Source organism: Frankliniella occidentalis, unplaced genomic scaffold (assembly GCF_000697945.3).
Source record: "Frankliniella occidentalis isolate FOCC.00 unplaced genomic scaffold, Focc_3.1 Scaffold1148, whole genome shotgun sequence".
NCBI classification, from domain to species: Eukaryota; Metazoa; Arthropoda; class Insecta; order Thysanoptera; family Thripidae; genus Frankliniella; species Frankliniella occidentalis.
In genome coordinates this window covers 17,322-40,288 of record NW_026268254.1, presented here as the reverse complement: position 1 = coordinate 40,288, position 22,967 = coordinate 17,322, and the positions used below count along the sequence as shown (strand labels likewise).

The following is a 22,967-nucleotide window of genomic DNA, read 5'->3' as shown; positions in this document are numbered from 1 at the left end:
GACGGTTTAGAGGATTGTATAAACTTACCTTTCCGAAGCCAAACTTTGCAGAAGCACTTTTTGACACAAGATGGTTACGCCGATCTAGTATGGACCCAATTTTTCTTGAAAGATTCTACGAAACTAGATTCATTATCACACATCCACTTGCGACAAAACACAGTATGGTCGCCGGCGTTACGATTTGTTTCGGGACGGCCCTACGCCACGCCACCTCCTAAGTGCTACCTTCTTTTTGTTCCTCTTATCGGGCAACTTCTTCATAGAAGAAGTCGGAAAACCAGGACCGGAACCAGTTATCAATTTCAATCTAGTTCACAATTAGAACCGTATCTTCCAAACCATATTTGGATGAGTATCCGCTGGGATTTCGATGCTGGTTGTTCCTCACTTTTTCTCTCAACGCCAAAAGCGAATGGTCGACCTTCACCTTAAGCACCGCTATAAATGTCTTGCTCCGCATTGCAGGCAGCACCGGCACAAGTTCGATATCAAGTACAACGAGAAGGACGACACCGTGACCTACCGCCAGAGACTTATCCACATATTTGACCAGGAGCTGTCGGGTCGCTTCAAGGCGGATGACGTGGTGACAGTGGTGAACCCAGCGCTGTTGGTGAGTTCTGCGAACGCTGACCCGCGCCTCTCCCGCATGTAAAGGTCACACGTTGTGGTTGTAATCAGGTTGTAATTGAACTCATGCAGACGATATTGGCAGTTCCGGAGCTGTTATGAATGACGGACACAAAAACAACCGCCCCCCCCCCCTCTCTCCACCTTCCGCCAGGGCCTGGGCCGGGTCCGACGGAGGTGTCGGTTGGGTTGCCTAACCTCCCGGCGCGCGCTGACCGTGACTTTCAAACTGCTTGCAGAGCATGATGGGCATCATGCAGAACATCCCCGTCCTGTCCAAGGGGACCATGTTCGTGGACGCGGCCGCGCCCCTGCTGTTCCCCGGAGGCCTATTCGTCACGACCACGGCCGACGAACTGCTGTTCCGCGGGGTGCGCATCAAGTGCGGCAGCCTGGAGGGCGAGTCCGCGGCCGCGGGCCTGGCGAGCGCCGTGCGCGCAAACGCGGGCATCCCCATCAAGCCGCGCCTCGCCGCGCTCATCACCTGCTCCTCCTTCAAGCGGATCAAGGTGCCCTCCGTGCGCGTGGCGGACAACGGGGACGTGCTCTTCTCACTCTTCGGCATGGTGAGCTCGTGCGCCCGTCCGCTCTCCACCGAGCCGCCACCGCCCAACCTCGTCAACTCGTCATCTTTCTGACTCCCTGCCCGCAGAAAAACAACACCGACGACGGCCTGTACACGGTCCAGACGGGCATCACGCAGCCCGAGAAGCTGGGCCAGATCACGGCCTGGGAGGGCAAGAGCAGCGTGACCGCGTGGGGAGGCCCGAATTGCAACAAGATCAACGGCACGCAGGGCGACATCTTCAGCCCCTACATCACCAAGGAGACCACCATCAGCGTCTTCTCCACCGACATCTGCAGGTGAGTGAAGTACGAGGGGGAATAGGGCCCCGAGAAATCTGAAACGAGTCGAAGTTTCCTAACTTGTGTCGAAATATCCATTTATGGTCGAAATTCATTAAAATTCTTTCTCAAAAGTTGTCCAAAGTTCGTCGAAGTTAAAAAAAATAAATGCACCGAAGTTGAAGCCTTTCGTATATTTTCGACGTAAAGCGGTGCGCAGTTCGCCCACATCAGCCTGTCGATCATGTCTCCCGCCCTTCTCCCGCAGGTCAATGGCGTTGAAGTACGTGCAGGACACGAGCTTCCAGGGCATCGACGGCTACCGGTTCGCGCCGAACTGGGAGGTGATGGCGAGCCCCGAGCAGAACGGCAACAACTACTGCTTCTGCCCGCAGTCGGCCAGCGGCCTCACCAAGAACAACGGATGCCTGCGGAAGGGCGCCATGGATCTGTCCGGTTGCCAAGGTGCGTACGGCCGCCTGGTTGTGGCTACCCCGGAGAGTAGGCAGCCTTTCGGCCGCCCTAGTACTGCGACTACGACGGTACCGGGCCGAGATGGCCGTTCTTATTGTCCTTCATGAAGCCAGTCTTACACCCCGCAGATAGACTAAATGCGATCATGCTATGCTCTGTCCGCAGGCATCCCAGTCATTGTGTCCTACCCGCACTTCTACCAGGCGGACGAGGTGTACCAGAACGGCGTCGAGGGGCTAAACCCGCAGGAATCGCTGCACCGGATGCAGCTCGACATTGAACCGGTGCGGTTGACGACCCGAGACTCACTCTGTTTTCAGTAAAAATGAGCTCATTTGTTGAGAATGACAGGAGTTTTGATTGATATTTTCAGATGACAGGAACTCCGTTGTTGGGGGGTAAAAAGATGCAGCTCAACTTTCAGATGAAACAGGTGGATGGCGTTAACCTCACCTCTGGAGTGCGGGATACACTTTTTCCTGTCGCGTGGATGTACGAGGTGGGTGGCAAAATTTCATGGTTCATAGTGTGACCAAGAAGCTTTAGAACGCGCCGAGTAACCTCCCCTTCTTACCCGCTTGCTTCCAGGGCGCAATGCTCAACACTGAACTGCTCGACCTGCTCAACGGGCTCCTCTTCAGCAAGCTCGAGATACTGAACGCGATCAAGTACGCCATGCTGGCGTTGGGCGCCGTCATGTTCACATCGGGCACGGTCATGTTCACCGTGATGAGGATGAGGAGGCGGACTGTGCGGCCGGTGTCACAACCATCATCGCCCCAAAGGTAAGGGCTTTTGCACATTTTTCGGGCTCTCCTCTCAGCCCCCGTGGAATTTCAACCCTGAACTCAACGAGGGGGCTGTGAGAATTAGGCTGGTGGTGACACATCTATCCAATTGCTCCAGCGGAGACACGCATGAGCCGCTCTCACTGTTGCTCCCCTGATCGACCTCTGGCCGGCTCGCGCCCCGCGGGCTAATGACTTTTCTCCAGCGGAGGGGAGAAGATCCGCTATCACTGTTGCCCCTCTCCGCGTTGATCGACCCCGCGTATCTTCTCGGAAGAGATGCTGTGCTGCTGGAGTTTGTTGGTCTCTTGCAGCGCCGCCTTGAGCGCCGCCGTCAACGGCGTCTTGTCTGTCCGCAGGCCGAGTGCTCCCGTGGTGGGACGCGCGGGCGGGGCGGGCGACGTGGTGCTCATCACCCCGAACCTGAAGCACCCCTCCGCGCCCGCCGACACCGCCGAGACCAGGCTGCACGCCGGCAGCAACGGCGTCTAGGGCGGCAGGCTCCCCCGGGACCTCCTGGACCTCCTGGACCCCCTGTACCTCCGGGACCTCCGGGACCTCCGGGACCTCCGGGACCTCCTGGACCTCCTGGACCTCCTGGACCTCTGGGCCATGGGCCCGGTCCCGGTGGGTGGGCGATGATCTCAGGGCTGTCCGCGCCGCGCGCGACGGCCAGCGTGACGCTTCGAGACCGGCGGAAGCCAAGTATTGTGGTGCCGCTTATTCGGACCAGGCGCTCTCCGCCCCCAGCCGTGAAGCGGACGGACATGACGCAGAAAACAGGGTACATTTGAAGAACGACGTGTCGTGGGACGAGACTTCGTTTGACTGAGCCGCTCCGTGCCAACAAATCCAAGCAATTGTCTGTGATGTTATTATTTTTTCTGAGTGTTTATTTAAGTTAGTGTAAGGAGTTGCAGCGGCCAGTTTTTGGTCGCTGCGGCGAATGAACCTGCATAGATTGCGGGTCGCTCGCGGGTAAATCAATTTCCGGTCCTCTTTTAAAATGAGTCTGATCCTGGATTACGGAAGGAGTTTCCATTTCCTCAATCTCCTTCAAGGTAACTACGCGATGTCGGAGTTTTCGATTCCCGTATTTCGTAGTATGATGTGGTTTAAATAAGGCGCACGCAGTGCCACATTGATGGACCAATATATTTTTATCCTCTTTTTTTTTTCATTGTAAATACGACTTTATTGTATTTTCTCTTGCCAAAATCATTAGGCACCTAATCCGGAGGCAAGCTCGCAAAACAGGTTCCTAGTGACCCGCTATAAATTAAGGCGATACTCGCGATCCGTTATATGCTCAATCTGTTTGTATTAGATTTTAAATGTGTACTTAGTTTTTAAGTCTTTACGTACATTTGACCATGCTACAAGACAAATATCAGATGAGCTGTGTTTTAACTTTATAATTCGCTGAGAGCGACAGATCAATATTTTCACACAGGACTAATACGTGTGCATTTTCAGGGTGGGTGTTCTAAGCCTTTATTTTACACTGTACCGGATGCAGGCGTGCGTACCGGTTGCATACTCGCACGGGGTCGTACGGCGCCGCTGTGAGAGCCGGCAGGTAAGCCCGGGCCAACCGCACGCTTACGTGCCGCACAGTGTAACCCGAAAGGGGTGCAGCTTGGAACACCCACCCTGTATAAATTGAGACCTTACGACCTATCCATGTAGAACAGCAGGCATCCACTCTGACGTATAGCAAGGTGTAGATAAGAATAAGGGTGTGTGGAAAAATTCGCCTGTCCAAATGTCAAGTGCTCTCTAAGTTGCTGTTATCCGGTAAACAAAAGTGCGGCTGAAAAGTGAGATAAGACAACTGTCGTTGAGCCACGCCACACCTCCCGTGAGGTACGCACACTCCTCCGCGATTGTCAACCCATCACTGTTCTGAATATTGCTCAATCCTCGGCTCAATCATTGCATAAATATTAAATAAATGATGATATTTTGTTTACCAGACTGGTTTTTCTACTGATCTACTCCACAAGTCACACACTACAGAAGGGGTTGAGAGCGACGTTCGTTGCCTGTCGAAGTTGAAGGGGCATAAGTAAAGGAACGCCAAGCAGGCTAGATCGTAACTCTTTATTTTTCTTTTCGTAAAAAAAATTACAATCAGCACGGCCAATATCGAAGGGAGGCCGATTACACCTTCCGTGTTCCCCTCTCCCTGCGGGAGTCCTTGGTCCCGCAGACCGGTCCGCGTCGCGTTGCACGGAGCAGAGGACCCGACACAACCAACACTCTTGCGAGCGCAACATGTTTTAATTAATCACTCATTCTGCACACGGCTATGGCTATGGCAGCTTCAGCTGAGATCACCGCGGCGGCGACTTTACCCTAGAGACAGCCTTTATCCAGTCGGCTTCCTGATGCAGGAAATGTGTAAAAAAGCAACACAGCCCCCGTAAAGAGACACTAAGCTACACGTATCACAGTGGCAGTCCCGTCGCAGCTGGTGCGCGGGTGGGTAGGAGGCCCCGCCAGGCGCTGGGCGCCGTCCTTTAGCACCAGTGTTTGCTAGCCCCACGCTGGGCTGGGGGAGTCCAGCACTCGTCGGAGGTCTAGAACCAGCGCCTCGTGGCGCCTCGCTGCCAGTTCCAGAAGTTGCGAGGGTCGGCCGCCACGCGCTGAGGGTTGGACCGCAGGGTGGGCCGCGGGGGCGGCGCGGGGGCGGCCTGCCAGCTGAAGCGCGGCACCGGCGCGACGACGGCGGGGCGCGGGGCGGCGGGGGCGTACCAGCGTCTGGCCGGGGCGGCCGGGGGCGGCAGGCCGTAGGACGCGGCCGGCCTGACGGGGCGCGCGACGGGCGCGGCGGTGGGCCGGGCGCGGGGCGGCGGCGCGGTGATGGCCGGCGGCGGCAGCCCGTACGCCTCGTGCGGCTGCTGGATCTCGTTGCCCGTCCCGGAGAAGCACCCCTCCAGGTACTTGGCGGCGCGCTCGGGCCGCTTGCAGTGCTGCGCGTACACGGCCCACGCGTTGAACCCGTTCCCGCTGAGGCCCTGGTGCTCGCGGTGGATGCGCTTGGCGCACTGCATGTCGTCGGCGATGTTGTCGTCGAGCAGCTCGCTGCACGCCATGCCGCACGCCTTGCCACGGCCCTGGTGCGAGCACCAGTACAGGTCCGAGATCTGGAAGATGCCGTGGTCGCCGGAGCCGTCGCCGTTGACGTGGCCCACCGCCGTCGTGTTGTACTCGGACTCGTGGCGCGCGATGCACACCCACACGGCCAGCTGGTCGCGGGGTACGTCGTGCGAGTGCATGAGCTCGCGGGCCAGCTCGCACCGCTCGTACACCTTGGCGCGCGCCGGCGCGAGCAGCGCGCACGCCACGAAGAGGAGCGGCAACAGCATGTCAGGGAGCTCGGGGCTGCTGGAGCGGGAGCGTGGACAGCGCACTGGAGGCTGGCCGGCGGCGGACTGCACGAGAAGCACGCGGCGCGCGCCGTGTTGTATGGAGACGACGGCGGCCGCGGAGCGGTGCGGGGCAGGGGTGGGGGCCGCGGCGGGGCGCGGTCCAGCCGCCCGGCCGGCTCCAGCCCCCCCGGGCCCCGCGTGGCGCCCCCAGCCGACCCGGCCGGGCAGCGCGCGGTCATCATCCTCCCCATCTGCGCCCTCGGCACGGCAGCCCCCGGGCCCCCGTGGCGCCCCCCGGGCCGGACCGGAGAGCGCGCGGCCGCGGCATATTCCCGCGGTTTGTTCGCACGCTCGGCTGCGGCCACCGCGGCCGCCGTGTGTTTGACCCACCACACTGCGCGATATGGCGGCGGCGCGGCACTCAATACGGCGATAAATTGTGTAGGAAAACATGAAGGCACTGCACCAGCCAGGAGAGGAGCTGCGGGGGCATACCGCCGCCGCTCGTGCCCGCGACCTTGAACGGCGTAGTTAGAGTCCACCGTCTGCCTGTCCGCCGTCCGGGCCGGGGGGACTCTCCTCTCCGGCAGCCGACATGAAGAGGACGCGGCCAAACCCGGTCCACGTCGTGCGGGGAGCACCTCAAAGCGCCGACCTGTGCGTTACGCAACAAGCCTGACCGGAGTCGCAAATCGTCGTGAGAAGCGGGGGGATCTGCTGCGTACGGTCGGAGAGCCGCCGCGTCGCGCAGAGCCGTAGCCTGCGTAAGAAGTACACACGATTAGTTCAATCGGAAAGACGTCTCGTGAACGCGCCCACTCGTCGCGCTGCCTTACAGTGGAGGGAAGTCCCACCCTTCAAAACCACACGAAGACGGTGGGAAATAATGTATGATTTGTATCTTGGGCTGGGATATGAATGATCAGCAGGGGCTATTATTTATTTGAAGTTGAAAGAAAACTGTATGCTCTGGACTATGACCAACCGACCGTACCGTAGATATGTTGTGTTAGTCTTGCGATTAATTTCCCACAATTTGACCCGAGAACACATGGCTGGGGTCGCCAGAATACGCGGCCACAAAACTTCCATAATGGACCGTGTCTTCGCTTCGCCGAAAACGGCGCGCTCTGCCCGGCGGGGGCTATCACCATCAGATCGCCAGCAATTTATTGGGGGGCATTAATGTGCCGAGTCGCTACTTGCCTTATTCCTCCTTTTTTGTCACCATGCGTGAAAATCGAGCAGATTTTTGTTTTAGTCTCTTTTGGGCGCGAGACCCGCTCGTCCGGTTGGGCCGCCTAGAGCGCCGCCGAGCGACAAGCTGTCTGGCGCGATCGCGGCGGCCCGCGGCGGGGGTACAACACCAACCACCGCGGGAGTGAACCGAACCGAGTGAACCCGACACCGCACGGCAGTGCGCGACGTGAATTTATTGCGGTCGAAATCTCGCGCGTGGAGAATGGGCGAGGCCCACCAATCATAAGACCCGCACCGTCGACAGCTCCGGGGATTTGCAAAACGGCGAAAATTCGCTTATCTTGGGGGGGTCATCAGCCGGCACAGCCCGCGAGCCCAGCCAGCTGAGGCGCGGCGCGAGTCAGTCACCGAGCTGCGGTCCAAGGGGGCTCACCTGGCCCCGCCGCTCCACGCCGTCCTCTCAGCTCCGATCCTCGGCCATGGCCTCGATGATCTCGCGGAGCGCCGAGTAGGTGCCCCAGGCGGTGAGGAGCACCCCCATGAGCAGGATGAAGGCGTTGACGGCGTGCCTCCAGGCGGAGAGCCCGTCCCGCCAGCGCCACGCCCAGTCCAGCAGCGGCGGGAAGAAGAAGGCCAGCGAGGTGGAGGAGAGCGCGCCCACCAGCGAGATGAAGAGCCCCAGGCGCGGCACCACCGCCGCCAGCAGGACTGCGGGCACATACATACAGGGCGCTGTGAGCGGAGGCCGGTGACCCGGCACTGAGGCCGCGCGGGGGGCGCCGAAGGTACCCCGCCGCGCCACCCGGGGTTACGATAATTTGCGAACTTGAAAGCGGTCGGGGATGTCTGCTGCTCGCACTTTCTACCGGCCGGTCTGGAACATCTCCGGCTCTCACACGCGGCCGTCTGGCTGGCGTGCCACCACCGCCGCCACCGCCACCGTCGCCACCGCCACCGCCACCTCACCGACGCGACGGCCGCGTCTGCGAAGCGCACCCGCCGCCGGGCCTGCAGTCAAACCCGCGCTCGCAAGGACGCCGCTCCATAAAAATGTCGGGGACGCGTCCCGCTCGCCGTCAACTTACATGTGAAGATGACGAGGCACGAGCGGAAGCCCAGCTCGGCCAGCACGGGGTGCCGGCCGCACGGCTCGGACCCGCCGAGGCGCCGGCTCAGCGGCGGCCACAGGATGTCCACGGGCACGTAGGCCTGCAGCGGGTAGGTGCCCATGATGGCCAGGCACAGTCCGACCATCAACACGTGGCTGAGACTGCGACAGGGAGGTATGGTTCACGTTCACGTCCAACACGGCCACCACCCGGCGTAGTTGAATCTTGGCGGCGGCGAACTTCAGAGAGCACAGGCGTGAAAGAGGTACTTACACGCTGTCGTCCAGGTTCAGGGTGAGCGAGCCCTTGACCGCATCGCCAAACTTAAGGTAGCCGATGAACCCCACGGACACGAGGAGTACGCCGGTCAACACAGCGCCCACGTTCATGACGCCCAACGGCCGGGAGAAGTCTTTGGGGTTCCTCATTTCGTTTTTCAGCGGCATCACCTGCGCGATGAAGCGACAATATTCCGCTTGTGAAAATACTCTCACGGTACGGAACAGAAATAAAAGGAAGGGGGACCTACGATACAGATCGCCTCGAAGGAGTACACCACTGTGCCGAAGAAGAGAGGCCACCTGTTCCAGTCGGCGACCAGGCGCCGCTCGGACAGCGGGGGCAGTCCGTCCTTGGAGCACAGGTACAGGGTGACAACCACGCCTGGGTGCGGAAGCTCACGTTAGGACTCGAGGGCGGGGCGGGTTACGGGTTGGGCAGTTAGAGCACCATGCTCACCGGCTACCATGGTGACGTTGGCAGCGAGCGACACCGGTGCCAGGTGCTTCAGGTTGCGCACCCAAGAGAGTAGCAGCAGAGGCACTACAGCTATGGCCATGTACGCGTGCTCGTCGATGTCGACGCTGATGTAGTGGTCCAGCACCTAGTGGTCAGATCGCTCCATGGTTATCGGGATCAGATGCGGCTGCAGGCTGTCAGGGCGTGGCTACCTTCTTAACGTTGCTGGCCACGAACACGAAGTACACGGAGCAGAATCCCAGTTGGGTGATGCACAGGAGGGTGTTGATCAGCCTCCTGGCCACGACGGCCACCCTGGGGAAGAATCCCGGCCCCATGCGCAGCGCCAGCTCAGCCGTCTCGGCGTAGTCCGGGGCGTAGGCCATGCCCAGACGGCTAGAGACCACGGCCGACGTCGTGATCTGCGGGGAAAAGCAGCCGGCCGGTTGCGAACAGGGCGGCGGAGGGCGGTACCCAGAGCAGCGGGGGTGGGGCCCCCGCGTTGACTTACGAGCTGGTGCTGGGCGTAAACGCACACGGTGCCGGTGAAGAGCGTGAACAGCAGGCCGGCGATGAGCCCCGCGTTGTGGAAGGCGTCTCCCATGGCGAACAGCCCCGAGCCCACGCTACCCTTGAGCAAGTGCACGAGCGTCTCCAAGTATCTGCAGGAATGCCGAACACGTCACCTCACCACAAAAATTGTGCAAATAAAAAGGAGAACGCACCTTTCTGCGGGCGCTAAACAGACTCCTTACGATGTGGGGTGCTCCACGGCGGTGGCCGTCTCTCTCCCCGTCGGTTTGCCGCTGCCCCCGCCGTCGCCGGGGTCAGCCGGCCTGGACGTCGCATCCTCCACGTCAGTCCGCATGCTGTTCGCGGGCCAGCGCTATGCGCGTGCAGGCAAACAAACAACAGCAAACTGCCCGCCCGGCCCTCCTCAGCGCCCGCTCCGCCAGCGCCAACCGTCGTTTTATCTCGAGATATTCATAAAAGTCGGCCCGCTTGTTGTGCGCGCGGCGAGCAGCGGTGGAGCAGCAGCGAGGTGTCCCTTCTGGCCCTATCTCACAGCCCGGCCAGGCCCGTCCGCCCCGGCCCCACACGCGTTCGAGCAAGAGTGGTGGTTGGGCTGCCTGCCGCTCGGGCGCACGGAAACCGTTCAGAAACCACGCCGACAATTGAGGTGGGGGAGAAATCCAAATATTAATGGGTTCCAAGGGGATTGGATCGGTCGTTGGAGACCAAGGAGACCCCATGATATTTTTACCCCGGGGCACAAATATCATAGAATCCCCTTGGACTCCGATGAGGATCCTGACCCTTTCTGGACCACATAATATTTAGACCCCCCCCCCAACAACTTTTCCACATGGTTGGAAAAATTGCTTCGCAGACCTTCAGCTGCCTCTTTGTCGGTTGCGAGAGCGGAAATAGTGCTATTGATTCATTCGTAAAATTCGAGAACTTCACATTGTTCAAGGGGTAGCAATTTTACACAGAATTAAATGTCAAACATATTCATTCTCGTGAACAGACTAACCGGCTATATGAGAGTATGACTAACGACTTTAACGATTACTTTGGTTTGGAATGGACCGCCACTGTTTTCGCGGTCTTTGGAACAAAGCTGAAAATTGCACGCCCGCAAGCAAGTACTTCGCCAGTGACACTATTCTTCATTTGAGCAGTCAGGCGAAATTTACCGTAAAATATTTTCTTAGGATAATGTACGTCAAAATCCGAAGTTATGTCCTTTATTGAGTAGTTTCCCTGTAAAAAATAAATGAATTGCACTAAAATTATGTTTCTGTATCCTCGTCTGTGGCTCTTCTTTATTCGCGATAGAATAAAAAAAGAACGACGTTAACAAAGTTTCTTGGATCACGTTTTTAGTTGAGCATTTTTCTCGTAGGACCCGTCTCCTATGGCGAAACAACGTTTTTGTTTCATATGCAAAAAAGTGATTTTTTTTCTGGCGTCCATTATATACATACTGGTGGAAATGTGGTGCCATGATCAGGTGGTAGTGAAGCTGCGGACATTATTTTCCCCCACACGCTCGGCCAGCCGGTACGCCAGAAGGTAAAAACCTTTGGCACATGCATACGGTAGAAATTCATCTTCCAGCCTCCATTTGAGCCCCAAGAATCAATTATAGCGTCCATCTGCAAAAGTTAAAACAAATGTTCAACACGCGTAAAATGCACCCACTACGCTGACCCACGCTTATCCAAGCAGGCCCCACTGAAATCCGTTTAGCGATACTTTTACTGAATTTTTTGCGTTAACTGTTCTTTATTTATTCCCATGCTAAAGGGCATGATAACCATTATTTATCGAAATTCAGTTTGCGATTAAAGGTATTCTAGTCACAAAATGAAAAATCTCGCTCAAAGGGGAAAGTTATGAAGCTGTCGACTCACGGTTATGTTATCGTCTACTACAATATATGATGTTGCATTGCCAGTCAAGTGCCACACGTCCACGTTATGTCGATCACGGTAAACTCTGGCAGATGCGTTGTAAACTTTCCGCCGTGGCCTCGACTCCTCTGGGCAGTCCTCTAGGTGGCTTGGAACTGCCTTAAATGGACCCTGAATGATATTGGACGAGCTGCAGTTTATTGACCAACTCGGATACTCTCAGACAAATTACGCATCGCAGATAAAGTCTTGGTTGAATCTTAGATATACCCTACCCAAAATTCTGATATCTGTCGATCCGCAGTAGATCCAGTTAGGAGGGAGATCACAGCGACTACTGAAGCGGCGGCACACTAAAAACGTTTGCTTTTGAGAGATGCGGAGGTCATTTTAAAAATCGATTAGAGTCCCCCCCACGAGGCGCGAAATCGCAAGTTCGCCCCTCCGCACGCACACGGTTGGCGACCAGCATGCTGTTTTCAAAACTCTAAAAACTCAACAGTGTACATTGTAAGCTGAAATATCAGCAATCATTATTTATGAAATGTTGTCATGGAATGTACACTATGATAAATCAGCTATCATCAATGTTCAGGTTTAGGTTTTTTTGCCACTGTTTCCTTTCAGATGGATAACTTTGGAAAGTGGGTTACATTTCCAGAGTTTCCTCAAAGTCCTTTTACAGGTACACGCCACTTTTGCAGGCATGCGTCGGTAAGGATGTACGACGTGTGCGCATAATAAAACAATGTAATACTGCACGGCGCGTTTGAATAACTATGTGCACGCGGAATCGAAATTTTGAAAAACGACCTATCAAAATCAGAAAATACGTTGGTTTTTCTCAGATCAGCGGAGCCTAGCGCCTGCGAGACTCGGGGTAGGCTACTCCGCAGTACACGCATGCACTGCAGGGAAGATGTTGCCTATCTGCCAGGCGCTACGAGAACTTGCATTGGCTAAACTGAGCAGTGCCTAAACGGCAAGCGACAGACGTACTTTATGGATGATCCCAAAGAATAGATAACAGAAACAATACAAAATTTATAAAATATAACTTCGTTCGAAGGATATGCCTGCTTGTTAATTTATAGTGTAACTAACCGCAAAATGGTAGATAGATTTGCCTGCGATGCCCTTTGGGAGTTTGGATGACATCTTTTAATCACTGAAAGGAAGGGACAGCGGGGTTAGGGGGCGTACCCAATCCACTTATTGACGCATTTGGGGCGGAGGAAGTGAAGCTTGACTCCACTCCACATGCAACTGCGTTCTGCGTGGGCAGGACCCGGCCGGACCTGATGAAGCCTTGATGATGCGAAAATGAAATTGTCGTTGTATCTTGTCTGCAGGTGTTAGTTCACAAATTCACTTCGAAGACCACATTTTAAATAACTAATATTCACAATACGTAAACCAGCCGCAGGTCCCGTTCCGGCTTTTGTGGATGAAGCGCGCCGCCCTTCCGCTTAGAACTCGACGTACAGCTAGCGTTCAACACCGTTGGCGTCAGCAAAACTGAGATGAGGTGCCTGATATATGTCGGATGGTTGCGAATGATTCGTGTAATTTGGAGTTAGCACGAAGGGCAAATGAGGTACATTCACGAAACCGGATGTAAGCATTTTCAGTTCAAAAATGCCGTCCGCGCGACTGAACACATTAACACATCATTTGAAATGCGCCCAAACTCTCTCTCCATTGATGCGTATTACCGCATTCAATGAAATTTGAATCCTTTACGTCACAGGCTAAAGTTAAGGGGTGAGCTAGCTTTAACTCTAGATAGGGAAAAAGAAAACCAAGCTAGACCAGCAAACTAGATCTTAAAGGGTGTGGTGCGATCGGGTGCGATGCTCCCACAGACAAATCCTCCAAAACGAATTGGAAGGGAATGCCGTGTTTGAAATAACCTCCACACCCAAAAAACACCACCCACAGTGACAGTGGAGGTGAAATCTGTCTGATGCACTAGCGTAAAAACTCCACAGCACGCACCAGAATTACCTCCGAATCGGGCAAACGCAGCGAGGCAAAATACTGCCCCATTTCCCATTCCCCGAGCCGCGGTGATGCTAGACAGTGGCGGATTAAGGTCCGGCTGACAGGGGGGGGGGGGCAATGCACTGTCGGTTGCCTACATACAGGGGTTTTGTGGCGCAAATTGCCTACCTTTCAGGCGGCTCTCTAGAGACGACAGGGGGGGGGGCGATCGCCCCCCCGCCCCTCCCCCCTTAATCCGCTCCTGATGCTAGAGAAGGACGCAAAACCAAAGGGATCGTCCAGGGTGTACGTCGAACGAGGCGCCTGCGAGGCTCGAGGTAGGCCAGCCCGCACTACACGCATGCACTGCATACAAGATGTTGCCTAGCTATCAGGCGCCATGAGAGCCTGCATAGGCTAAGCTGAACTTTGGTAGGTTCGTGACGGCGAATGTCGGGAGTACTTTCTGGTCGAGGACGTCTCTTTATGCAGCCACACAGATGACATGTCCAGTCTCGACCTCCCAACAAGGTGCAACAAGCGTGTCCGACATATGCATACCGACCCCCGACTCCCGGCGTGCCGCGTAAGCGGCCCAAGTACCTACCCGACATGCACGTCCGACCGACGTACCGACGTCTCCTACCAGCCCCGCTTCACCCTGTTTCAGCTGCGAGGCTCCTCGGGAAATAAGTGAGAGAACGAGTGAGCCGTGAACGTGCGAACGAACGCGTTCACCTGTTCGTTTACGTTTGCAACGAGCTCACGCTCACGTTCACTTTCACTTCGCGGTTCCCGAGAAGCCCCCCTGAAGGCGTTGTTTCCGGGTGTTCCTAGGGAGCTCACCGATCACTCTACCCTCCAGTCCATCCAGTCCGTTTTCTGAGACCATTGACGCTAGATAGCGCCACGACGGTGGTCGGTGGTCTGGATCACGGATCACGGCCCTTCTGTACTGTAGCCTACTGTAGCCTCGCTGCCTCGCCGAAAGGGATCATTTTTTGTATGAAAAATATGTAAACCGTCATAATCAAAACAAACAATTTAAATACACATGCCAGTTTCTTGGAGAGGATAAGAGGGTCCTTTACTGAAGTTTTCCTCCGATTACAGCCGAATCGTTTGCATATTACTATCAAATATAAGCACAATGTTCTAGGTTAATTTCATTCGAGATGAATAACGGAAACATTCATCCTGTGGTAAGAAGTTCACTCTTGGCTCAACAAATGGACGGTATGTTATTTTTTCTCTTTGATGCTCAGTGATTCTATATTTATTGTGTCAAAGTTGAAAGATCTGCTGGCCTTTGGATGTGGTGATCAGCGCATACCACCAGCTGCATTTGCTGTGTTCATGGACTTGTCGGAAGGTCAGTATGGTGAAAGTATATGTCGTCCTAGAGACTTGTCCAGCAATTATTATAAAATACTTATTATCTTACAGTAAGGGCGGTATGGGATCTCCAATATCAGTTCTGTAAGGCACTAGACATAATCTATCTAACTGGAAGAGAAAATGTAAGTGATATTGAGACAAACATTTATTTACCTTTGCCAGCATCATATACTGTTTCACCTGCTTGGCTTGAAAAAGTTCAAAACAGTCTTTCCACAAAGAATCGAGGGTATGCAGTTCTTCTCTCCTAGCAATTGATCCTTAATTGTCACCTATTGTACTTATCTTATTTAATGTATGTATTTCTTCTTAGACTGATTTTGGCCTTTAAAGATGCCGATTCCACAGTAGTTTACTATCAAATAACAGAGGGATTGGTTACTCCTGATTCTCTTGAGATAGTGCAAGAAAGGAAAGCTTCAGAAGAGAGACGAAGATTATTGCAGACTGAGTTATGGCGTAAAAGAAGTCAGTTGTATGAAATGGCTAAACACAATTCAAATTCCATTAACGATAATGAGCATACTGCCTAGTTGTAAGTGACCTCCGAGTAATCTTTATGTAATGTATATTGTGTACCTAACTCGGTAAAATAAAATAACCTTAAGCAAAAGCAGTGCCTCTCCTTTGTTTATCACCCAAAGAAATTCGAAGTAAGGGCGGGAGAACCAGCCTTCGGCTATTGGCTGTCTTAAGTCAGTTGACAGCCAATGCCGAGAGACGTCGTCGTCTGCTGTCCGACTCCACAGCGAAGCAACTTGTTTGTTTTGTCGTTTGTGGTTGCATCCGGAACTGCTCAGTTGCTCCTTCCCAAATTACAAAGAAACAAGTCAAGTTTTGTGTGTTAATGATGATGGGTGCTTTACAGACGAAATTGGGATGTTTTCGCACAGACATTTCATTCAGATTTGAGGAAGAGTTGTAACTTTCACCTTTAAAAATGCCTTCCCTAAGAAAAAAGGTGTCAAGTTTTATTCGTCAGCTGTCTGTCGCCAATCCACAAAGGGAAAGTGCAATTTCTGATGGAAGGAGTCAAAGAAGTACATCAGATGCCCAAAATGGTTGTTTCATCCAACGTTACCTCAGCGGGTAAGATTTCCGTCATTAATAAGTACCCTTCTTTTACACATGTACTGATTGTTGAGGTTAGGTGTAGTGCTCCAATTTATTTTGAACACAGACATAATCGAAATCATTGTAGCGTAAAAGTAGTTTTCACACTGTGCCACCTAAGTCTTCCTGTTAGAATCTTCCAATTGCCAATCTATTAATTACTGACTCTTACCCACCAGACAAGATGTACGGCGAATGGCTCCTACCATTTTACATGGGCGCAACCCCCATGAACTACCGCCCAAGGCTTTGGGTGAGCCAGCTTCAGGACCAGACTCCATAGTCGCTGCTCTGACTGGACCTGATGGAGGCTTAACTTCTGTCAACCGTAAGCAGCGACACATTACTACCAGCGACCCAGATGTGGATTTCATTGATATTCTGGATCACCCTGATGGTGAGAAGCCTCCAGGTAAGCATTACTCTTGTATCTCTCAAGAATATTTTAGTTTTACTCATATCCTCTCTTGGATTAAAAATTGTACTTTTTGACATTTTGTGTCGTCACCCCTTTCCTCTGATGATATCTGAAACCTCTACTTTTCACTCCACCATGTACAATTATTTTTGCCCATGTGTTTCCTATATTTTTTTGAATTTATTGAAGTGTAACTGGAAGGTTATTTGTGACAATAATGGCACACATACACACACACACACAATATAATATCACATATAACACTTCATTCTTAATACTTCAGTGGCTTCATCTGAGTGTGTCTTCAGTCCTGGCTATGGGAGATGGTTCAGTGTAAGACCTGCAGATGGCAGCTACCCTATTGACAACACTGTGATGAAAATAAGAGCTGCAGGGACTGTCTTCACTATAGGGACTAAATCTGTCCATACAAGTATGACAGATTTACACATCTCAGAGAGAGAGGAAGAAAAACTAGATGATTCTAGCTTCACCAAGAATGAAAACTCTATCACTAAAGTTCAAATTAAGGACACTAGTTTGACGGAAAGCAAAAATGTTCATCATGCAGATACCTCAGAAGATTCAAAAGTGGATAGGAAACAGTTGCAAAACTTTTCTAAAGAAGGAGAAGAAATTATCCACAGTCATAGAATTCCTGGATCAACAAGTATGGAAGATTCAGGCATTGACTGTTCTCCTGTAACTGAGGACTATGTTATACCGCCACCTGCGGACTTTGCTGGAACCTTAAGCCGAGAGGAATCTCAAGAGGAAGGATTTCTACCCATACGTAAATCAAAGAGTGCTCCAAACCCTTTTAAAAAAAATAGGGGGAATAAAAAACTTGGCCAAAAGTTTCCTTGTGATATTAGGAGACCAACATGTGGTGAGTTAGTTTAACACAGCAGACAAGTGCATGTATGTCAAATGAAATTGTAGTTATTGTCATTAGAACACTAAAATACTGTTTATTTTGTCTGTCCTGTCTGTAGAGGAAATGCTGCTGCATGAATAAATGTAGATCTCGCTATTGCACTTTAAGAATGTGGGACTGCACTCTATACGTTTTTATCTTTATTTTTTATTTTATCTACACCTTAGACAAATCACCAGGGCCTTTTTAAAGTGTTTTCTTGTTATTTGTTTAAAGTTTGAAAAAGAATGTTCTTCTGATGTGTTTTAGCATGCTAGTACCTATGTGCATTTGTAATTATGTACTGGTTTGCATGGGAATGATTTGATTTATTTAGCTTAATTCATGTTTCTCATCACTGTGTCAACTTATAAATTAGTATTTTCCCATCCGTACACGTACACACAAGTCTTTCAGTCTGACTTTTTGTTTTTGTTTCAGAGGATGCAACAACAACCACTGAAACACCCAGCTCTTTTGTGAAAACTGAAGAGATAGCAGGGGTTCGTGATTGGTCTATACCCCACAGAAAAGCATATGGAGCAGCAACTACATTATATGAACTTCATCCTCTGACTGGCGAAAATGCTGGGAATCCAATTGCTGATTGTTTTGCCATTGTTGCACGGAAAGACTCAGCTGTAATGGCTCTTGCTGATGGTGTAAACTGGGGTCAGAAGGCTTGTGTTGCAGCACGTTCTGCAGTTCATGGCTGCGTTGAGTATCTGAACAAAGCCATATTTAGCAGTGCAGCTCCATCCAAACCTACAAGCACAACTGTAAGTTACACATGCAGTATTTTCTTGAACTATCTTTGCACTGCTTGCACCTTGACATGTTGTATTGATCTATTTCAGGAGGTATTTGTTGCCCTGTTTCGGTCTTTCCATGCTGCTCACAGCCTTATTCTTCAAGAGGAAGGCATGCTAACAACACTGACTGCTGCACTTGTTCTACCTTTAGCTGTACCTGGAAAATATGTTGCATGTGTTTGTAATGTAGGTGATAGTTTAGCTTATGTTTATAATCCTCATCATGGTGTCAGAGAGATTACTCAAGGTAAAATTAACCTGAGACTTGGACTTGAAAATATTATCAAATACATAATTTAAAATACATGAAAAATTAATTTATGTCATCTAATTTCAGGTTCGCATGATATCCACTTGATGCGTGATATGAGGGATGCCTTGGGTGCACTTGGCCCTGTTGCTGGCAGTAACCCTGAGCTTAACAATCTTACATGTTCAATGACAGAAGTTCAAGAAGGTGACATAGTCTTTCTTACCTCTGATGGTATCTCTGATAATTTTGATCCAGTTGTTGGAAAATTTGCTGTGCTTCCTCCGGATGACGACAAGAATGACAGGCCCATGGGATCCACAAGTTCTAAACATGGCCAAAGACCAGGAAACATTCGTCCAAGGACCTCCAGTGCTGGTCATACGTCTAAAAGCCATTCACGAGCATCATCTACATTGAATTCTGATGGCCTTCCCACAGTTCAAGCATATCAGCGTCATGAACTTACCCTTTTGCGGATGGAGGATCTTTTAAAACTTGGTGTTTCTGGACAAGGGCCCCCTATCCAAGATGCCCGTGAGCTGTGTGACTTGTTACTAGATTTTGCTACAAGAATTACTGCTGCCAAACGCCATATACTTGAGGATCCCGATTTGTACTGCAGTGTTGGTGAAAATAATTCCTTGTTAGAACTGAGCAAAATGGAGCAGCGAGCACGCCGAAGGAAAGTCTGTGATAAAATAGCCATGGTGCCTGGAAAGCTTGATCATGCCACTGTTGTTGCATACCAAGTAGGAGTTTATACCTCAAGTACTTCTAGTGGTTCATGTTTGACCCCTTTACAGGAGACAGGATTGTAACAGTAGGCATTTCTTGCACCCATCATGTAAAATATTGTGGCTTAACCTGATAATCCATTTCTGGCAGTACAGTACTGTAATGAAGCCTCTTAGATTAACTTATCTAAACCTCTTTTAAATTCTTCAACCTATGTATTTTTCTGACCAAGTCAGATGCACTACCATTCTTAATTTTACAAATAGTATTTTTATTATATCTCTGAAAAATTTGGGTTTTGACAACATGCTGAGCAAGAAACTGCAGAAAAGTTTTGTTGCTAGATGTGAAAATTCATTTAATATTGCTTAAGCTTATGCAAATACACAAGAATGTTATGCAGATAAGTCACTGCATTTTGGGTATTGTATTCCGTCTTTAACAATGCTTTGATTTTGTGCCTTTGTGCCTCATTATCTACAAAGAAGATTATATATTTTGGGGGAGTGATTTATTAATTGTTATTTTAATGTCTGTGATCAAGAAAATTTTATCCTGTTTATCCATAACTAAATGCTTGGTTTGAACTATGAAATGAAATGAATGTCTTTTAAAATGACAGACTAGTTTAGTTGTTGGTAATTTTTATTTAATGTGCCATCTTTCAATGGCAAAATCCTAACTGCACTACAGAAGTAAGCAGGATATATTGTATAGGCTTGTGGTGAAGTACCCTTCAAAAACCAATACCATATGTATTCACATTCCAATCAACTTGTGGTTTTGTAGTCCTTTTCTAAAGAAGGTCCTGTTTTCTTTATTTATGCTTTGGAGTTTAATGAGAAAACTCAACTCTCAAATTCAAAATGCTTACCTCAGACCTTTCTATTTTGTTAGGAAAATATATGTACTGTGTAATTAGAGAGTTGAGAAGGGGAAATATTTTTAGAAAGTTTTGCAATGATTGGAACAAACTCCGCATAAGGCAGCTATACCACGTCAGCTTTTATATTCTAAAATACTGAAAGTACACCTTTTAAAGGAATTCCTAGATTTCTTGTTTATGACATTTTATGTTGAGGGAATGAAAAGTGTTGTGTGTGCATTGGTGTTCAGAATATTTTTGTGTACTTGTTATACACTGCCCTTATTTGTTGTAATTTTAGACGTATATAATTTATTGTATCTTTATTCTACTCTATGGCCATAGATTGAAAGTAGTACTACTTGAGACCACCGTCATTGAGGCAGAATTGGTTGTAAGTTTCAGTACAGTATTTTTCAAAATTTGATTGTGCTTTGCTGGTTGACTTGACAATTCTTGGAAAAATGTTTGGATAAGATTTACTCACACCCCCTAATATTTTAGCAATTTGGTGTTTACATTTAGATATATTGCAAGCTTCCTGTGCTGATGTGAGCTTATAAAAAGAATCCAATGCTTCAATTTTTCATAGAAAAGCTTTGACTTTTGCTCAACTCTAGGGTCCATTATGTAATTCTCCAAATCATTAAACCCTGTGAGAGAAAAACTAAAATTTTCCCTCCTGGTGTATTATCTTTCAATGTGATTTTTCTTATACCTATCAGTAGTTTTTTTGCCATTGTGATACATATTTGTCTGCCATGGAACATCTAGGGAAGTTGCAGTTCTTTAGATTTGTTGCATTTTGAATAGTGTGCCATGGTTTGTAGGATAGGCCTGTGGTCAAGAAGAGAAAACTATTCAATAAAAAGTATGTGTATTTTAGATACTCCTTATCCCAATTGTGGTAGTTTGATTGTTGTCATTCCTTGGAAAATGTATTTTCTTAACATTTATGGGTGTCACTAGATTTTGTCATCTTGTCCTCACTTAATATTCATAAACATTAGATTTACTTGTCATATTCTTTCATTTTCATGACAAGTGGACTTCAGTCTTAATGAAGAGTCAATGCACAGTAATTTTTGTCTGCGGCCTGTGCTTACTGTTTCAGGTACTGTTGGCACTCTTACATGTCTAGCCATTACTGATAAGTTATCATTGAATCTGTAGCCATATGCTGTATTTTATTCTCTTTTATCTCATTTATTATTCTACATCACATTACTATTATAAGTTTACTTTCAAATTATGCGTTTGTAAGAACCCACCTGGTGTAGGATTCCTAATTGTGTCCTTTTATTTCAGAGAGATATTGATAATAGGAAGCCTGATGTAATTAGTTTTCTGGTTACACTAACTAACTAGAGTGTGCCAAAACATTTTTTTCTCAGAATAGCTAATGAATCATTGCATACTTGTCCCGGTGAAATTTAATCAGTTCATTTATTTATTCATGGACCTTGCGAGAGTGGTGGTTTCCTCCTCTCAGTTAAACATAAACACCTAGAATTAAATACATGTTAGAGTGGTTGGTCTATTTTAACATAACATTCCATGTACACCATACACTGTAAAAATAATTGTATTTATTTTTTTCTTGAACCATGTCTGTTCTGTTACCAAGCAAAGCATTCAAATGCATTCTAATGTTCGAAGAATTTTTTAATGTAATTTAGTTTTGTTATAATGAAGAAGAGCTTAGGCTCTGTATAACTGTACTTGGACTTTAAAACCAAAACAATAAAAAAAGCAATCTAAAGAACCACTGAACTTATTATTTTGAGGTCAATTCAGGGAATTTGTAACAGCTTGTAAAAAGAAAAAAGACCCTCAAAGACAAGCACAAGGTATTTGAAATATGGACTAAGTTTTACAAACCTATCACAAAATTCTTTAAGTAACATAAAACCAGTTATTTCACTTTTATCAGTGAGCTATAGTACTTAAAGGTTCTGCTCTGATATTTGCTAGATTTATTTGGGAGTCAATATCTTCGTCCATTTCTCCAACAACAGCACTGGAAATAAAAAACATTCATCAGAATAATTTCTTAGAAAAATTCTTCTTCCAATGTAATTACAAAATTAGAAACCTACACATTGTCTCCACGGATAATGTGGAGTCCCAGGACAACCTGTTCAACACCTGTAGTAGTGCTGTAAACTCGTTCATGTGACTCCTCAAGAATTAAATTAATAGTCTGGTCAAAACCTTTCAAAGTTCCCTGAAATCATAATATATACAGCAGGTTAGTTCATTGAGGGGAAAAGGAGCACAACGAACATTTGAACTAATCGGAGTGTTCCATGTAAATACTCACAATGAAATTTCGGCCATCAGCTGTAATGATAGATACTGTATCTGAAACTGTGTTTAGGAAATACTTTTTAAAATCAAAATTCTTTTTAGAGATTATGCCATAAGCCTTGAATTACCAAATTTAACAAGAGAGAGATGAACACCATAACCTCTTTCCGAATTCTTATGATAAAATAATAACCTAGATAATAGAAAGGATACGGTTGACATAGCTTTCCAAACCAGAAGCCATGGTTGACAATACAGGGAAGTTATTTTCAGACGTCAATCCTAATGATGCTTATTTAAATCCCTGTAAATGTTTGTGTTTGGGCTTGATTGTGTGAGACAACCGGCAAACACAAAATTCAGCTACGCTCTCCGCCTCCCTCTCCCACTTCTTTCTTTTCTTCTTCCCTTCGTAATTTACGCGCCATGTTTCAAAAACCTAGTGGCATGTGGCTGAAAGACATCTCCTCTAGAACACCTATTATAGGAAGCTGAAAGTTAAAGTTTAGTGAAAAAAAATGAAAAAATAGAAAGAGGAAGATTTAAAAAATTTTAGATAGTGTATTAACACCTGGCTGGTTC

General features: G+C 49.2%; 7 protein-coding genes across 10 annotated transcripts; 3 read left to right on the top strand and 4 right to left on the bottom strand.

Moving 5' to 3' along the window:
* The first annotated feature begins 400 nt into the window (after positions 1–400).
* LOC113212798 (sensory neuron membrane protein 2-like) lies at positions 401–4,713 on the top strand. 2 transcript variants are annotated; one of them, XM_052275904.1, is made up of 8 exons: positions 401–616; positions 873–1,199; positions 1,286–1,497; positions 1,748–1,944; positions 2,119–2,237; positions 2,327–2,452; positions 2,542–2,738; positions 3,101–4,713. In XM_052275904.1, the coding sequence occupies exons 1-8, from the start codon at positions 416–418 to the stop codon at positions 3,231–3,233; spliced, it is 1,512 nt and encodes a 503-aa protein (XP_052131864.1). In that variant the 5' UTR covers positions 401–415; the 3' UTR covers positions 3,234–4,713. The 2 variants fall into 2 exon arrangements, with proteins under 2 accessions (XP_052131864.1, XP_052131865.1); XM_052275905.1 differs by lacking the exon at positions 3,101–4,713 and adding an exon at positions 2,860–3,094.
* A 112-nt stretch (positions 4,714–4,825) lies between these two features.
* Positions 4,826–6,568, bottom strand: LOC127751811 (uncharacterized). Its single transcript, XM_052275906.1, has one exon. The coding sequence runs from the start codon at positions 6,566–6,568 to the stop codon at positions 5,324–5,326; it is 1,245 nt and encodes a 414-aa protein (XP_052131866.1). The 3' UTR covers positions 4,826–5,323.
* Positions 5,992–10,269, bottom strand: LOC113212800 (proton-coupled amino acid transporter 4-like). 2 transcript variants are annotated; one of them, XM_026431623.2, is made up of 9 exons: positions 9,918–10,269; positions 9,674–9,824; positions 9,375–9,584; positions 9,163–9,307; positions 8,954–9,087; positions 8,698–8,873; positions 8,401–8,585; positions 7,749–8,023; positions 5,992–6,875 (listed from the first exon to the last, which is right to left on the bottom strand). In XM_026431623.2, the coding sequence occupies exons 1-8, from the start codon at positions 10,028–10,030 to the stop codon at positions 7,776–7,778; spliced, it is 1,362 nt and encodes a 453-aa protein (XP_026287408.1). In that variant the 5' UTR covers positions 10,031–10,269; the 3' UTR covers positions 5,992–6,875; positions 7,749–7,775. The 2 variants fall into 2 exon arrangements, with proteins under 2 accessions (XP_026287408.1, XP_026287409.1); XM_026431624.2 differs by having other exon boundaries at positions 9,888–10,035.
* A 361-nt stretch (positions 10,270–10,630) lies between these two features.
* On the bottom strand, positions 10,631–13,261 carry LOC113212803 (uncharacterized). The gene is made up of 6 exons (XM_052275908.1): positions 12,989–13,261; positions 12,687–12,890; positions 11,858–11,935; positions 11,583–11,753; positions 11,154–11,324; positions 10,631–10,929 (listed from the first exon to the last, which is right to left on the bottom strand). Exons 2-6 carry the CDS (start codon positions 12,738–12,740, stop codon positions 10,735–10,737), a joined length of 669 nt encoding a protein of 222 aa, XP_052131868.1. The 5' UTR covers positions 12,741–12,890; positions 12,989–13,261; the 3' UTR covers positions 10,631–10,734.
* Positions 13,262–14,506: 1,245 nt separating this feature from the next.
* LOC113212802 (tRNA-splicing endonuclease subunit Sen15-like) lies at positions 14,507–15,576 on the top strand. The gene is made up of 4 exons (XM_026431625.2): positions 14,507–14,767; positions 14,856–14,937; positions 15,012–15,192; positions 15,277–15,576. The coding sequence occupies exons 1-4, from the start codon at positions 14,741–14,743 to the stop codon at positions 15,494–15,496; spliced, it is 510 nt and encodes a 169-aa protein (XP_026287410.1). The 5' UTR covers positions 14,507–14,740; the 3' UTR covers positions 15,497–15,576.
* Positions 15,577–15,714: 138 nt separating this feature from the next.
* LOC113212794 (PP2C-like domain-containing protein CG9801) lies at positions 15,715–21,840 on the top strand. 2 transcript variants are annotated; one of them, XM_026431614.2, is made up of 6 exons: positions 15,715–16,052; positions 16,256–16,488; positions 16,778–17,383; positions 17,852–18,189; positions 18,268–18,469; positions 18,560–21,840. In XM_026431614.2, exons 1-6 carry the CDS (start codon positions 15,904–15,906, stop codon positions 19,291–19,293), a joined length of 2,262 nt encoding a protein of 753 aa, XP_026287399.1. In that variant the 5' UTR covers positions 15,715–15,903; the 3' UTR covers positions 19,294–21,840. The 2 variants fall into 2 exon arrangements, with proteins under 2 accessions (XP_026287399.1, XP_026287400.1); XM_026431615.2 differs by having other exon boundaries at positions 15,716–16,052; positions 17,066–17,383.
* Positions 21,503–22,775, bottom strand: LOC113212795 (U6 snRNA-associated Sm-like protein LSm8). The gene is made up of 4 exons (XM_026431616.2): positions 22,599–22,775; positions 22,399–22,439; positions 22,175–22,302; positions 21,503–22,095 (listed from the first exon to the last, which is right to left on the bottom strand). Exons 1-4 carry the CDS (start codon positions 22,627–22,629, stop codon positions 22,005–22,007), a joined length of 291 nt encoding a protein of 96 aa, XP_026287401.1. The 5' UTR covers positions 22,630–22,775; the 3' UTR covers positions 21,503–22,004.
* Positions 22,776–22,967: the final 192 nt, after the last annotated feature.

Coding starts and splice junctions, on each gene's coding strand:
- LOC127751811 (XM_052275906.1), bottom strand. CDS start 6,568: ATGTTTTCCTACACAATTTATCGCCGTATTGAGTGCCGCGCCGCCGCC.
- LOC113212794 (XM_026431614.2), top strand. CDS start 15,904: ATGCCTTCCCTAAGAAAAAAGGTGTCAAGTTTTATTCGTCAGCTGTCT. Junction 16,053..16,255: donor ATCCAACGTTACCTCAGCGG/GTAAGATTTCCG, acceptor CTTACCCACCAG/ACAAGATGTACGGCGAATGG. Junction 18,470..18,559: donor TGTCAGAGAGATTACTCAAG/GTAAAATTAACC, acceptor ATCTAATTTCAG/GTTCGCATGATATCCACTTG.
- LOC113212803 (XM_052275908.1), bottom strand. CDS start 12,740: ATGTCATCCAAACTCCCAAAGGGCATCGCAGGCAAATCTATCTACCAT. Junction 11,754..11,857: donor GACAGATATCAGAATTTTGG/GTAGGGTATATC, acceptor AATATCATTCAG/GGTCCATTTAAGGCAGTTCC. Junction 11,325..11,582: donor TAGTAGACGATAACATAACC/GTGAGTCGACAG, acceptor TAACTTTTGCAG/ATGGACGCTATAATTGATTC.
- LOC113212795 (XM_026431616.2), bottom strand. CDS start 22,629: ATGGCTTCTGGTTTGGAAAGCTATGTCAACC. Junction 22,303..22,398: donor CTGATGGCCGAAATTTCATT/GTGAGTATTTAC, acceptor TTATGATTTCAG/GGAACTTTGAAAGGTTTTGA. Junction 22,096..22,174: donor ATTATCCGTGGAGACAATGT/GTAGGTTTCTAA, acceptor TTTTATTTCCAG/TGCTGTTGTTGGAGAAATGG.
- LOC113212800 (XM_026431623.2), bottom strand. CDS start 10,030: ATGCGGACTGACGTGGAGGATGCGACGTCCAGGCCGGCTGACCCCGGC. Junction 9,585..9,673: donor TTTACGCCCAGCACCAGCTC/GTAAGTCAACGC, acceptor TTTTCCCCGCAG/ATCACGACGTCGGCCGTGGT. Junction 8,874..8,953: donor CCTTCGAGGCGATCTGTATC/GTAGGTCCCCCT, acceptor TTCATCGCGCAG/GTGATGCCGCTGAAAAACGA.
- LOC113212798 (XM_052275904.1), top strand. CDS start 416: ATGGTCGACCTTCACCTTAAGCACCGCTATAAATGTCTTGCTCCGCAT. Junction 617..872: donor TGGTGAACCCAGCGCTGTTG/GTGAGTTCTGCG, acceptor AACTGCTTGCAG/AGCATGATGGGCATCATGCA. Junction 1,945..2,118: donor GGATCTGTCCGGTTGCCAAG/GTGCGTACGGCC, acceptor CTCTGTCCGCAG/GCATCCCAGTCATTGTGTCC.
- LOC113212802 (XM_026431625.2), top strand. CDS start 14,741: ATGAATAACGGAAACATTCATCCTGTG. Junction 14,938..15,011: donor GTTCATGGACTTGTCGGAAG/GTCAGTATGGTG, acceptor ATTATCTTACAG/TAAGGGCGGTATGGGATCTC. Junction 15,193..15,276: donor CTTTCCACAAAGAATCGAGG/GTATGCAGTTCT, acceptor ATTTCTTCTTAG/ACTGATTTTGGCCTTTAAAG.